Raw genomic sequence first — 15,543 nt, 5'->3', positions numbered from 1 at the left:
GATCACTACTTCTAATTAGCAGTGACCAAAGTTTGTTTCCATCCTATGACTATGTTGTGGCTTCAACCTAGTTGTACTGAACATACCTCCACCACAAAACAAACAAAAACAAAAAACATACAACCAATAGCACCAAAGCCATCTTTTGTTTGCAGTCTCAGAAAACAGAATGACAAGGCAAGCTAACTATTTTGCTCTCTGCCCTCCAGAGGTGATCCTTGCAGGCCATGGGGCTGAGCGGCTCAGACCGCTGCTGGTCTGGGGTCCCGGCCCTGCCCACATACAGTGGGTACCTACCTTCTCCCTGGTTCGAGCCCATTCTCTTCCTCTCTCTCTGCACTGAGCTGAGGGTGGGAGTGCACTGAGCACAGGGCTGGGGTTGAAGAAGCAGGCTGGGGGTTGAGGTGTAGGGTCTGGCCAGGAGCTAGAATGAAGGAGGGGGCTCAGGGTTGGAGTGCTTACCTGGGTAGCTCCCATTTGGTGCGAGGGGTGCAGGTGGGAATGTGGTGGTGAGGGGGGGGGTGCGCTGCAGGAGCTCCCATTTGGTGCTCAGGGTGGGGGTTGGGATGTGGGGTGTGCAAGACTCAGGGCTTGGGGTGTGTGGGGGCTGGGTACGTGTGGGGGTGCAGGAGTCAGGGCAGAGGGCTGGGGGCATCTGGGAGGGTGCACGAGTCGGGGTATAGGGGGGATGGGTGTGTGTGAGGGGGTGCTGGAGTCAGGGCTGGGTGTGTGTGAGGGGATGCAGGGGTCACGGCAGGGTTTTGGGGTAGGGGTAAGGCAGAGGGATGGGACTTGGGACTCCTGGGCTCCGGGAAGGGGCTGGTGTTTGACGCTCGGGAGAGGAGTGCTGGGAGTGAGGACTCTGGATTCCTAGGTTTCCAGCTGGGCTCTAGTTGTTCCAGGGGGTGGGGGCGCAGATGGAGACTAGGGCTCCAGACTCCTGGGTTCTGCCCTCAATGCCAAATGGGAGTGGGGTCCAGTGATCTAGGGTGGGGAAAGAGGCGCGGTCCAGCTGTTCGCAGGGTCCAGCAGGTGGCAAACCGCAGCCCCTGGGCTTAGGTTCAGGCTGTGGGATGCGGCCTGCCCCAGTACAGAGCCGAGCTCATCCCGGCACCGGGGCTCCAATCCCGGAGCAGCCTGCCTGAGTCCAGGGAGCGGGGCCAGCCATGCTTGGGGAGGGCGGGCGCACAGCGCAGCTGGGACCCAAGACCCTTCCCCACTTACAGGCCTTGCAGGCGCTGCAACTCCTGTGGGGCCGGGTCCCTCTTCCTGCCCCCACTGGCGGGGCCGCTCAGACTCTGTGGACACCAGGTAGCGGTATAGACACGCTAACCCGGAAACACAACCTCTTGCCGGAAGCGACGGAGGTCAGGAAAGCATGTGCAGTGGGAGGGGCGGAGAAGAGTGGGCCGGGCCAGATTTTTAATGGCACACTGCTGTCTGCCGGGGTCCCGGCCGCCCAGCAGGCAGCAGCGTTCCATTAAAAATCGGCTCGTGTGCCATCTTTGGCACGTGTGCCATAGGTTGCCGACCCTGGTATAAACATAGAAAGTGACAGTACCTAGGCCAAAGAGTTTGCAAATCTGACAAAAAAAAAAGACAAGACAAAAGATGGATGAGACAAACAAGAAGGTAGTGTTGTGGCAGTGAAGGCAAGAAAACTCCGTGCCTACACAAAGCTTTATTAAGTCAATAGAGCTCTTCACACGTGGAACTCATTTCAGGATGAGGGTCTAAAATAAATTATGGCTCAGAATTTTCTTTTTAGGGGGCTTTTTAACCTTAATTGACCTTGATGGCTACTTCCTGGTCAAAAGACACATTTTAGATACTGCTATTTACACGCGCTGATTTGTCATAAAAAACAGTAGTGACTGCTAAAACATTGTTTAGTGGCAGCTTTAAAGCTGAAGAAAAAATTATTAAAGTTGCAATAAATGAAAATTAGTATTAACTTTAAATTTAACCTTAAATCAAGTCTAATTTGGTATGAACCAATTTCTAGAAGGAAATACTCATTCAAGAGGTCAAGATATTGAACAATTTGTGGGAGATTATATAACCACATGCTATCCAGTGCCATCAATATACTGGCATAGAAAGCAGCACCACTCCTTTCTCTCTGCCCAGACATATCTATGGTTTTCAGATGACCCCAAATAAATAAATAAATAAATAAATAAATAAATTACAAAAGGTGGGAGACTATGCCAGTGGTGAAAATGCTAACAGCCCCTGACAAGCTAGGGCACAAACAATTCCTACATGACATACCACGGCCATGGAATTGATCAAGCAATCTCTTCTGCCTAGGTAGTAAAACTATTCTGAACTGTGAGCCATTTTGGCAACCTAGTGGATTGCATCATGCAGCTCACTGCACAACGATCATCTGCATTTGCAACAGTCGCAATTATATGGTTATGCAAAATGGAGATACAGTATCCCTCTTTTTAGAATTTAATCTGTTAACACAATAGGAAGCCCTAGAAACACTGAAGAAAATCCAAGCCATCACTTGTGATTTTCAGCAATAGTTTTTCTGGCTGGTGAAAGGAAGCCAAGAATACCCAAGCCCACAGCTAACAGATTGCCAGTTTACAATGCACTTGAAAACCCAACCAACTAACCCACCCACCAAAACAGAACACAAGTTGAACAATGGGTACTCTAGAAACCAATTTTCAGTACAGGTGACTTCTAATCTCCCATTCCTGAACAAAGTTACTGTTTTTCATTAGCTTCTCAATCTCCAACACAACTGCCAATATAATAAACCCTTCTCAAGCACGTTCTACACTAGAATTTGGAACAGAGGAGCTGCTGGTTGCACCTTTTAGCCAGGCACAATGGACAAATAATCATATTCATTTTTCTGAATCTCAGTATTTGAAACGGTACATTATGAGATACTTTTCATAGAATCATAGAATATCAGAGTTGGAAGGGACCTCAAGAGGTCATCTAGTCCAACCCCCTGCTCAAAGCAGGACCAATTCCCAGCTAAATCATCCCAGCCAGGGCTTTGTCAAGCCGGGCCTTAAAAACCTCCAAGGAAGGAGACTCCACCACCTCCCTAGGTAACGCATTCCAGTGTTTCACCATCCTCCTAGTGAAATAGTTTTTCCTGATATCCAACCTGGACCTCCCCCACTGCAACTTGAGACCATTGCTCCTTGTTCTGTCATCTGCCACCACTGAGAACAGCCGAGCTCCATCCTCTTTGGAACCCCCCCTTCAGGTAGTTGAAGGCTGCTATCAAATCCCCCCTCATTCTTCTCTTCTGGAGACTAAACAATCCCAGTTCCCTCAGCCTCTCCTTATAAGTCATGTGCTCCAGACCCCTAATCATTTTTGTTGCCCTCCGCTGGACTCTTTCCAATTTTTCCACATCCTTCTTGTAGTGTGGGGCCCAAAACTGGACACAGTATTCCAGATGAGGCCTCACCAATGTCGAATAAAGGGGAACGATCACGTTCCTCGATCTGCTGGCAATGCCCCTACTTATACAGCCCAAAATGCCGTTAGCCTTCTTGGCAACAAGAGCACACTGTTGACTCATATCCAGCTTCTCGTCCACTGTGACCCCTAGGTCCTTTTCTGCAGAACTGCTACCTAGCCATTCGGTCCCTAGTCTGTAGCAGTGCATGGGATTCTTCCATCCTAAGTGCAGGACTCTGCACTTGTCCTTGTTGAACCTCATCAGGTTTTTTTCGGCCCAATCCTCTAATTTGTCTAGGTCCCTCTGTATCTGATCCCTACCCTCTAGTGTATCTACCACGCCTCCTAGTTTAGTGTCATCTGCAAACTTGCTGAGAGTGCAGTCCACACCATCCTCCAGATCATTAATAAAGATATTAAACAAAACCGGCCCCAGGACCGACCCTTGAGGCACTCCGCTTGAAACCGGCTGCCAACTAGACATGGAGCCATTGATCACTACCCGTTGAGCCCGACGATCTAGCCAGCTTTCTATCCACCTTACAGTCCATTCATCCAGCCCATACTTCTTTAACTTGGCGGCAAGAATACTGTGGGAGACCGTATCAAAAGCTTTGCTAAAGTCAAGGAATAACACATCCACTGCTTTCCCCTCATCCACAGAGCCAGTTATCTCATCATAGAAGGCAATTAGGTTAGTCAGGCACGACTTCCCCTTCGTGAATCCATGCTGACTGTTCCTGATCACTTTCCTCTCCTCTAAATGTTTCATAATTGATTCCTTGAGGACCTGCTCCATGATTTTTCCAGGGACTGAGGTGAGGCTGACTGGCCTGTAGTTCCCCGGATCCTCCTTCTTCCCTTTTTTAAAGATGGGCACTACATTAGCCTTTTTCCAGTCATCTGGGACCTCCCCCGATCGCCATGAGTTTTCAAAAATAATGGCTAATGGCTCTGCAATCTCACCCGCCAACTCCTTTAGCACCCTCGGATGCAGCGCATCCGGCCCCATGGACTTGTGCACGTCCAGTTTTTCTAAATAGTCCCGAACCACTTCTTTCTCCACAGAGGGTTGGTCACCTTCTCCCCATGCTGTACTGCCCAGTGCAGCAATCTGGGAGCTGACCTTGTGCGTGAAGACAGAGGCAAAAAAAATCATTGAGTACATTAGCTTTTTTCACATCCTCGGTCACTAGGTTGCCTCCCTCATTCAGTAAGGGGCCCACACTTTCCTTGATTTTCTTCTTGTTGCTAACATACCTGAAGAAACCCTTCTTATTACTCTTAACATCTCTTGCTAACTGCAACTCCAAGTGTGATTTGGCCTTCCTGATTTCACTCCTGCACGCCTGAGCAATATTTTTATACTCCTCCCCGGTCATTTGTCCAATCTTCCACTTCTTGTAAGCTTCTTTTTTGTGTTTAAGATCAGCAAGGATTTCACTGTTTAGCCAAGCTGGTCGCCTGCCATATTTACTATTCTTTCTACACATCGGGATGGTTTGTTCCTGCAACCTCAATAAGGATTCTTTAAAATACAGCCAGCTCTCCTGGACCCCTTTGCCCTTCATGTTATTCTCCCAGGGGATCCTGCCCATCTGTTCCCTGAGGGAGTCAAAGTCTGCTATCAAAGTATGGTTGTGAAGGAGGACATTTAAAAAAAAAATCAGAAAAACAGTATTCTAGGGAAAATTAAAAAATGAAAACCTGAGCTGCCTTTCCACAGCCCCATATGGTAAGCCAAACAGTATGCTGACTCACAGTAAGCAAAAAACAGCAGCTGTGGATGCATTAGTGCCCATTCATGTGCCTGACTGAAGACAAAGTGTGTTGTGAAATAAAAGGAATAAAACCAAGGGAATAAAAATAACCAGAAAGACGAGACTCCACCAATCGTGGCCTAGCCTGACAGATACCTATACAACTCATAGGTATGGGCTATTATAGCAAGGATTTTCAAAGAGGCCTCGAGAATTAGATACCTAACTCCCATGAAAACTGGGCACCAAACACCTTTTGGCCCCATTGAAAATGCCAGCCTGCAACTTTATACATCTAAACAAGAAAGTGAAAGCTGCTCACTCTTCCAAGCACAAGACTTTTGTTTTGAACAGTGAAATACAGGCAGTCTCACACTATAGGAGAGACTGTCCAGGCTTTGTAGCTGGGTGAAAGAGTTACAACAAGATCTATGTAAGTGACTTTTAGGAAAAGTGCAGTTCTATTTCAAAGATTGACACCACCTTACTCGGAGCTGCTCCCTGTTATGTTCCAAGTCATATGTAACGACAAATAAGTTTTTACTAGTATTTATTCCTATTAAAAATAGAGGCAACACAGCTAAAAGAATTAGCTGGATTGCATTCAGGCCTGGTCTACACTACGTTAGGTCGACCTAATTATGTCAGTGTACATACCACAGCCTTGCTCCCACCGATGTAAATGCCGTAGTACACTGACATAACTCCACCTCCACGAGACACCCAGGGCTTATTTCAGTGTATTTGGGGTGATGCAATGTCTCTGTGGACATTCTGTTACTTATACATACTGGCTGCCATTCTTGTCAATTTCACCGTTCCGCTGGCACCAGGCTTCTCAGCTCCCTGCTGGGAATGGTGCAACCAACTGGACACCAGATGTGGATCTCTCCGCTGTTAGCCTGACTGTCCCCCCCAGGCTCTCAGCTCCTCACTGGAGCATGGCTGTACCCGACAGGGAGCTCCGCGCCCAGAGTCTGGCCAGCTGCCATGCTCCGGGTGGAGAGCTGAGAAGCCAGGTATGGCTGCCCTGTTCCCCACAGGGAGCCCACCTCATGGCGGTATGCTGCGCACAGAACGGAGAGCCCCGGCTATCAGCCCCACAATGCCCTTCATAAGTGGGTGGAAACACTCCAAGTGAAGGTGCACACCACCGACAGAAGAAGGGCAGTGCGGACATGAACCACTGCAGTAATTACCACTACAGTGGCTGTAAATCGACCTAACATAGATCAACTTAAGTTTATAGTGTAGCCATGCCCTCTGTCTTACACAAAGGAACCAATATTCTACTTGATGGTCCAAATACCTCAATTAAATCTGCAACCCCAAAAATCTGCAGAATTGTCATTTCTTGTGATAAGAGAGAGCAGGAAAGAATCTCTTTCAATTCCTTGGCTGAATTTGTAGGATTGTCAGTTTAAAAAAAATTATTAGTAAGGCAGTGTAGTCTGGTGGAAAGAGCACTGGACTGGGACCCAAGAGATTCTAATCCCAACTCTACTGCTGGTCTGCTGGGTACTATTGGGCAAGCCACTTCAGCTCTGTGCCTCAATTTCACCATCTGTAAAACAGGGATAATTATACTCACTTCTTTTGTAAAGTGGTTTGAGATCAAGTGACAAAGAGCACTATATTCCTATAAACTGAGAAAAATGATCTGGAACTAGATCGCTAGAAAGTTAACATGGAATCCCATTATGACTATCACCTTTTTAAGGAGAAAAACATTTCGAGAACCCAGCCAACTATCCTTTTTTAGCATACGAGTGCTACAAAGGTGTTAAATTTAAACTTGCCAGAGCTAGACAATTTAGTGACATTCTCACTGAGAAAACTAAATGAGTTCAAGTGCTACTGCTCATAAAACGGCAAGTGTTTGCTTGAGAAAAATACATACACTGCATCTACAGGTTAGTTTTTCCACCTAATTTATAATTAGGCATTACAGAACCAAAAACATAGTAACATACAAAGAAAAGCTAGTAGGTTTATTTTAGGCAATACCAGAGCTATCTTAAAAGGGATTTTATTAAAGTTCAACTAACCTTACCTTCTTAACGTCTGACATAACTTTTTATTAGACTGCTTTGTTTCTGCTACTAAAAGTAATATTTCTTTGGTATGGTAAATTTTAGTGATAAGGAACATAAATTATCAACCCCATCAACAAGGGCAGGTCCAAACAAATAATTTTTCCTCCCTCTCAGCACACAATCCTTAATACTTTAGAATGTGGTCCAAGATCTCACCTATCCAAATCAAGTATCTGACCACCCACTGCCATTCTGTCAATGATTCCTCTGCAACCAAGTATTTCATTGATTAGTTTTTCCTTGTGGACTGAATTCATAACAGTATTTAGAGCAGCCTTTCAAAGTTCTGCTTTCCCAACAGACCCAGGGTGAATGAATTTTTTAAAAAAACCATCAAGATAGGGAAGAAAATTAGATTGTGCGCTTTGGTTTATAAACTTTCATGACAATTCTGATTTACAGAAAAAAGTGATGGAGCACAGACAATTTACTTCATTTGGAATTATCACTCAAAAATCATATTTGATTACAAGAGACTTCAAACCTTTATTCTTACAGTTGTTTGATGCTTAACTATTTGTCTGTCAATCATTTATCAGAAAAATGTTGGTAAAATTCTTGATTGTATAAAGTTGTTGTTTCTTTTTTTTTTAAATATGGCACTATTTCTACCTTATCCAGGTTTTGGAGGAAAGTAAATACACATTTTAAAAAAAGTCACCATTACCAAACAGTACGTTTTTGTTGTTCTTGAACAGCTTTTAAATCAAGTTTCCAGAATGTGGGAGAAAGAATTTAAGTTATGAAGTGCTGAGTAATTAATCCCTGCAGTGTTTGTTTGTTTGTTAAGAAAAAGAAATGCATGAAGAAGAGTTGATGATTTGCAAGGATGAGTCAGTTCACATGAGTTGGCTGTGAGTTTGATGGGTTTTAACATGTAGTTTAGGGAATAGAAGAAAAACTCAAATTTTTACTCTGTTTTTGAAACTTTTATGCACTCAGATGCTTAACTAGAAACAATCAAACAGATCACACTATCAATAGCTGGAAAGAGCAGTAAGTCTAACTATTATGTAACTTCAGTAGTTTTGAGAGTGAACCTAGGTTGATGAAAGCCACACCTATGTTATACCGTTCATCCATCTGTGGACTGTGAGAAAAATCATTGAGAAAGGATTGGTTTACACTAGTTTACAGGAATATAAGCAAACTGCACACATCAGGAATATGAAAATATGGTGCCAACATTCTGTTCCATTTCATATATATAGTTTTATAATTACGTTAACACTGTTCAACATCAGGCATTAATATGTTGAATGTGGCTAAGCTGTAATTGTGGGAACCAATAACAATTTTGAATTGTATGATTTATGCATTTAAACGTTCAACCATAGTGCTCCATTAATAGCTTTTTTCCTTTGGGTGTTTTAAAGAGAAAGAGAAAAGTAATGCACAAATAGCTATCTTTTTATCATGCAGAACTCCAGAATAAGCTATACGTGTGCATGTACGCTTGTAAAAAGGCACTCCAGCAGCATTTTAAAATTGAGTACAGTATAACGTGCACGGCACATTATTTTAAAATATGTGGCATCTTATTTTTAATCTATTGGAAATTACCAAACATATCAAACGCACTTGAAAGAGGACAAGAAACACTCCATGGCAAGGCTGAAATTTAAAAAAGGAATCATGAGAGCACAGAAATACTTGAAATTTTTTTCTATGGTTCGATAATTTAAATTGCCTTGTACTAACCTTACCAAGAGAAGATTTACCTGTGAGCTTAGGACAAACATGAAAAATTTCAGTCCTGAGGGTAATTTTTTGTAAGAGTTATAAGCACTTACATACAGGATCCTAAAATAAGAGTGCCTTGACAACTACAAACAATCTATAGAATATTTCTATGTATGTTTGGAGCATTTTAATATGTAAGTGGACTGTTTGCATACAAGTTAAAAAGAAAAAGCAGGCTGCATTTTTCTGCCACGGGACTGTAGTATTTACAAAATAATGCATGACTTGACATTTTGGGATTTTTATGTATGCGTATGGAAACACTGAACCAATTACACTCAGAACCTTGAACATTGCCAACTTCAACCCTGGATTGCATGAAAGATTAACAGAGAGCATGAGCTCAGGAACACAAAGAAGCACATCAGTGAATGCCCAGTGAGCTTTAACTCTTCCAAGGTAAACTGCCTAAAAATGAAAACAGTAAAGTTGTTTAAGTTGGTTGATTCCAACATCTTTTACCATTCAAACACAGTTTAAGTCATACACTACAAATAGGAGGAGAGATTATTTAAGGAACAAAAGGCCCTTAAAATGACTTCCTCTTCCCCACCTCACCCACTTTTGCCCTCTTCCCTAGGACCTCTCCTAAAACGTCTCTTTTTAAAACAATCTAAGTGAAAAAGAACTAACAAAATTATCCCCTTGAATACAAGAACATTCTGGAATGTGCCTCTTCTGGAAGAGCAGTCAGCATGCTCCTATATCTGTGATAGTTTCTTCAAACAAAAGATGAAATATCTAGCCAAATAATTTACCTAGTCTGGAGTCAGCAGGTTTACAGCTATTCCTCATCCCTCAATATACTACAAATCTTTGTACAGTTGTGCAAGTTTAGTAGTAGACCCATTTCAAAAACAGTGAAGATATAGGCCCCAGTCTTTGGGTCAGGCCCACCTGTGCTCAGCACAGAAACTAAAGGTGCTGGGAAAGAGAAAGGTGGCTATATTTCACCTTTACAGTCAACTAGGCTGCCTACAGCTTATTTGGGTTTTGATGCAAGTTAGAGCAGTCTGCGTGCTGCTCTATTCTATGCATGGCTGTAATGGTCCCCAAGAGGCTGTTGTGGCACACAGGGATCACCAGAGCACAAAAACACTCCAGACACATTCCCTCCTTGCTTAAATACACCCTACACGGGGGCTTTGTGTACACTGGCAATTAAACGATAAAACTTGTGTCTTTTAGAGGTGTTAAGAAAAAACAACATACCCCGAAAGACAAAAGTTTTGCCAACAACAAGCGCCAGTGTGAACAGCGCTTTATCGGCAGGAGCGCTCTCCTGCCGACAAAGCTAACCCCACTCGTCGGGGGTGGAAGTTTTTTGTCAGGAGACGAGCTGACAAACAGCGGCTACACTGCACGACTTTTAGCGGCATGGCTGTAGCAATACAGCCATGTTGCTAAAAGCTGTGTAATGTAGACAGTCTGGATCTTGCATGTACATTCTAATTCACCAAAGAGTGTCACGTTAGGTGTCATAAAAGCTGGTGTCACACTGGTCATCACTATCATTGTGAAATGCATGTATGAATGTTGTGTAAGGAGTTATTTATATACAAGGCTACGTTTTTGTCACACATTTTTAGTAAAAGTCATGGACAGGTCATGGTCAATAAACCAAAATTTATGGAAGCTCATGGCCCAACCCTGACTTTCACTAAAAATATCCCTGACAAATTGGGCAGCTGCGGGGAGTCCCCACCACTTGTCCTGGGCAGCTGCGGGACCCTCTGATGCCCCCAACTGGACAGCTGCAGGGTGCCCCCACCAGTGTGGGGGCTGGGAGCTGCAGGGGGGAGGGGCCTGGCTGAGAGCTCCAGCCCCAGGGCAGAAAACGTCACGGAGGTCAATGGAAGTCACGGATTCCGTGACATAATCGTAGCCGTATTTGTATACACTGAAAATTATGTTCTGAAACATCTGTCGTCCAGGGACTGGCTACCAGTAAAAATGAAAAACAGGTTTTCTGTCAGAGAAAAAATGTTTATATAGCTGACTGTTTACATGTAAATTAAGTATTGTATGTTTCACAATGGGTCTCCTCCTACCAGTCTGAAACGAATGCTAATAAAGGACTATGGAAAAACTTCAGAGAGAAAAGTAATAGAAGAAGCAAACAGAGGAGGAAAGGCAGGAATATCTAAGGTTTCTCTGCTGTAATTGAGGGACAAAGACGACACCCTGTTATCCCTCACCTAGGAAGTAAGTGGACAGTGAATTTGCTTCATGAAAGTGGGATCTCAACCTACTTGGCTTGGTTGAAAACACTGGAGAGAACTTCAGGTGAGAATCTTCAGATAAGAGGATAACTTGATAGTTAAGTTTAGTTTCTAAAAAGCATGTTATGATTTTGTTTTCTGTGTAACCATTTGTATTCTTATCATGGTAACTTGAATCTTTGTTCTTTGATTATAAATTTATTCTTGTTTTCACTATAGATATATCTAAATGTTGTGGTGCTAAGCACAGTGGTGAAAGAAAGTTGAAGCTTACAAGCTCGTTTGTACTGTTTCTTTGGGAACAGCAGACCTGGTAATTCGATGAGTGTTAGCAGATAAGGGGCTGGACACATTGCAAGAAATGCTCTAAGGGTGGGACTTAGTGTGTGCCTATCACACGCTACCTGTACAGACAGAGCAAGGCCTGCGGAGGCCTGGAAGTCAGTGCTTGTGCTGCCAGAGGCTGGTGGTTTCAGGGAACTGATCCACCACACCGCAAGCACAAACAAGACTTCCTCACACTAAGGGCAGTTGATGGTGAGGTGTCTCACAACCCTGGGTGCTGTCACACTGTTCTATTCCGGAACTCACTGTGCAGTAAACTTTTCTTAAAATGAACTTCAAAAATAAAGTCTCAAATGACTAAGGAATTATGCTCGTTACAGATATACAGTTTAAGGTGAACTGAAAGGCTATTGTATCTGCCCACACAAGTTCAGACCCTCACCTTATTTCTATGTTTTTCCTGTAGCTACGGAGGACATCATTGTCCCTGCCCACACTAGCAACAGGACCCAGTGCTGACTATGTGTCAGCAACAGATGCAGCTGAACTGGTGTTCAAAACTATTTGGTACTGTCTACACTTGAAATTAATCCATTTTTAGCACTGGTTCAACTACATCCATTGCTGACAGTGAGCATCGACAACAGGTTAATATGATTGTATAGCAAGAGCTGCTAATATCTGAAGTATTACAGGAGCTTCAGACCTTAAATCTTCTCAAATGTTAGCGGGGCATTAACTATTGCAGAGATGAAATCCTGGCCCCACTGACGTCTATGGTAGCTTTTGCCATTGATTTCAATGGGGCCAGCATTTCACCCAAGGTCTTATCAGGTAAAAGCTGGATCTAATTTTAACTAATTTGCTTAAGTATTTGCAATTTATGTATATATATATTCTATAAATCACCTGAAGTCCAAAACTTGTGTTTATTTTTGGAAACTATTTCATTTCTCTATTAACTAGTTTATAACAATTCCAATTTTTAGACAGCTGTCTACTAGCAGAGAGTGCATCTCCATTAAAATATCACATTTTTAAAAAGTAGTCAATTTATATATCTATTGTACATGTATTTCATATATAGATCCAAGGAACGATATTTAATGATAAAAAGTCACGCACAAGTACATTGGTCTACCCAGATACTTATAATGAACCCATTACGATAGCACCTAAGCGGGGATTAGAAAATCCATTTTCAAGTGTAAAGCTTTTCATGGCAAGTGAGAGACCTAAACTAGTTCCTATACAGAATATAAGAACTCTGAAAAACAAATTTCCAGATGTAAAATGATGCAGAGTTGTTATTTGTAGCCCACAAACAACGAAATGCTCAAAGCCATATAGGAGAAAAGAGACATATTGCCTATTAATTTCAGCAAAAGATTTGTCTACATCCCTGAAATGGCTTTGAATATCTCAGCTCTAATGTCGAAAGTTGCAAAGTTTTGGCAAAAGAGTGAAATAAGACTAATCAGTTTCACAACTGCTATTCAGAACTCTGAGGTCAAGGGGGAAATGAAAAAATTGTCAGTTTCACACAGCTGCTGCTTAGGAAAGCAGCCAGAAGTAACAAAGCACACTGGAATTTTGCCTAGGTAAGAAAAGTCCAAAAATGAAGCTCGCGAGCAACGCAGCAAAGAGCCTACCCCACTGCAGCAGTCGGGAGGCTCTGGAGAAGCTAAGGGTATGTCTACACTGGAAATGTTAGCTGCAGCTGTGCTGCTGCAGTGTAGACAAATATTACAGAGATGGAAGGGGTTTTTCCATTGCTGTAGTAAACCCAACTCTGAGGAGCAGTAGTTAGGTTGACAGAAGAATTCTTGTCAACCTAGTAGTTTCTACACCAGGGTTTAAGTCATCTTAATTACATTGCACAGGGAATTAAATTTTTCACAGCTCTGAAAGACGTAGTTAAGCTGACCTAACTCTGTAGCATAGACAATCCCTAATAGGCAAAGCTGCCAGAGGAAGACTGTAATGAAAATTCTGGCCTAGTAGCCAGAAACTGATCTAAAAAAACAAAATCAAATTCCTGAGCAGGGCCCAAAGGGAATGCCTTGGTAGAAATTTCAACATCTTACCCCTTCCTAGTAGCAGCAAGAGACTGTGTTTCTAACCAGATTGTTGATTCTAGGTCTTGCTACTGGAGCTCCCATCTTGTCCTTTATATCCTTATCTGGCTAGGAAGTTATGACCTTCAGCCAGTAGGCAGCTGGTAAAATTTTCTACACACTGGGCGTGTTCCAAAACACTTAGTTGCAAAGGCTTAGAACAGCTTTGGTTGAAGTCATTATGGAGGTAAATTCAAGTTGCATACATTGAATGCTCCAGTGATGCACAAAAATTAAGCGCTTTTTAATAAGAGCATGAAACAAGCTCTAATGGGCAACGTTTCTTTGGTTTTTGTAGCTCGGTTAGTGTGGCAAAGCCTGTATCATTCACTGGCAGGAAAACTTCTACTCTACAGCTAGTTGCTTTACAGTTTAACTGTTAATATCCTATGACATGCAGCCACAGAACTTCAGGGTTCTCCTAAGCTAAATAGAATCAGGCCTGGTCCATACTTGGATGGAAGGTCTCCAAAGAAAGACTTAAGTATGAGGAAATGGTTTGCTCCAATAGGTGCCGTTCTTCCCTATGAACCCAAGATGCAAAGGAACAAATTGATTTTCATTAGAATACAGAAAAAGACCCTAACAGCTCATGGTCGTTAGACAATAGCATTGGAGAAACTACTGTATAATGGCACGAGCACATTCCCTCCCAGCTATGGCTGCATTACACTGGCAGTATCCTTATCAATATAATTTTAAGTGCTAAGACTCTTTTTAGGGTAAAGACATCACGTGTACACACCCTAACTAAACTACACGCTGTACCCCTTTCTTTAGCCACGAGGACTGTCAGATGAAGGCTGTTACTATCCTTTTTCATCATCAACCTCCGCCTGACTGGTAACCCATGCAATATGCGTGTCAGTTCGAGGCCCAGTCTCCCGCTGTTAGCACCGCTCAGATGGCTGGGCTCAGGCTCAGCTCACAGTATGAGAGCTAAAGCCACTCATCTCCTCTCGCCGACGGGACTACAGAGGCAAGTGCTGAGGACTCGCTGCCCGTGGGCGAGTCGGCCCCAGCGGCTCGTGACGCGGCTGGTAGCAGCGCTAACCGTACTATAGCGGGCGATACTCAGGGCCAGGGCAGGCAGCGGCAGCGCACACGGCAACACAGCGGGGCGCTGCTTCGTCACCCGGCAGGGCTCTGGCTTGGCTAGGAGGCCCCCGCACTGCGGCTGGGCTCGGCTGAGGGAGAGCGCTGCCAACCTCAGCCTCTCCCCACGGGAGCGGGACGGCTATGGCTCCCCAGGCCTCGGAAACTCAGTCGGGAGCAGGAAGCTGCGCGGCCTCGCCCCCCTCCCCCGTCGCTGCTACCGGCGCGGCCTCCCGGGCCCGCCCCCCTCACCTGCCGCACGTTGCTGGTCTCGGATACCGCAAACTCCTCCTTCTCTTTGGGGGTTTTCACGGTGACTTTGATGATCCGCGGCTCCGAGGAGGCGGCGCCTCCCGGGGCGGGGGAGTCCGGGGGGCTGCGGGCCCCGGGGGGGTTCTCTCCGCTCTCGGCCATGGCGGGGGAGGGGGCCGCTTACTCGAGGTCTCTCTCGCTCTCGCCGCGCGGGCACGCTACGTAAACCCGGCCCCTCACCGCCGCTGCCTCTCGCGCGCCAACACCGGGAAACACTCGCAACACTCTCACTCCCGGAGAGTTAAACGGAAACAACCCATCTCAGGCGCGGCGCGCACTGATGACGTTGCGAATGAGGGAAGTTACTAGAAAGGGATGTTGTCTGGCCTGGCGTGGAGCACACAGGTCAGCCTAGCGCGCATGTGCAACGGGTGTTGCGCAGTATCGACTTGCTGTCAGTGCGCAAGCATAATACCGACCGAAGGCTCTAGCTTAGCCGCCGTGAGACTCCTTCCGGTTTGCATGCATAACC

At 44.6% G+C, this 15,543-nt stretch overlaps 1 protein-coding gene across 2 annotated transcripts in view; it reads right to left on the bottom strand.

Moving 5' to 3' along the window:
* The window catches only part of UBQLN1 (ubiquilin 1), a 38,575-nt gene extending 23,032 nt beyond the window's left edge, over positions 1-15,543 (bottom strand). The window contains exon 1 of one of the 2 annotated variants that reach the window (XM_005296815.5): positions 15,012-15,543. In XM_005296815.5, coding sequence (XP_005296872.1) covers positions 15,012-15,173 — 162 coding nt within the window. In that variant the 5' untranslated portion in view covers positions 15,174-15,543. The remainder of the gene's footprint in view (positions 1-15,011) is intronic. The other variant, XM_005296816.5, reaches the window with a different exon arrangement.

This window comes from Chrysemys picta, chromosome 6 (genome assembly GCF_011386835.1).
Source record: "Chrysemys picta bellii isolate R12L10 chromosome 6, ASM1138683v2, whole genome shotgun sequence".
Lineage (NCBI taxonomy): Eukaryota > Metazoa > Chordata > Testudines > Emydidae > Chrysemys > Chrysemys picta.
This window is presented reverse-complemented; position numbering and strand designations above follow the sequence as displayed.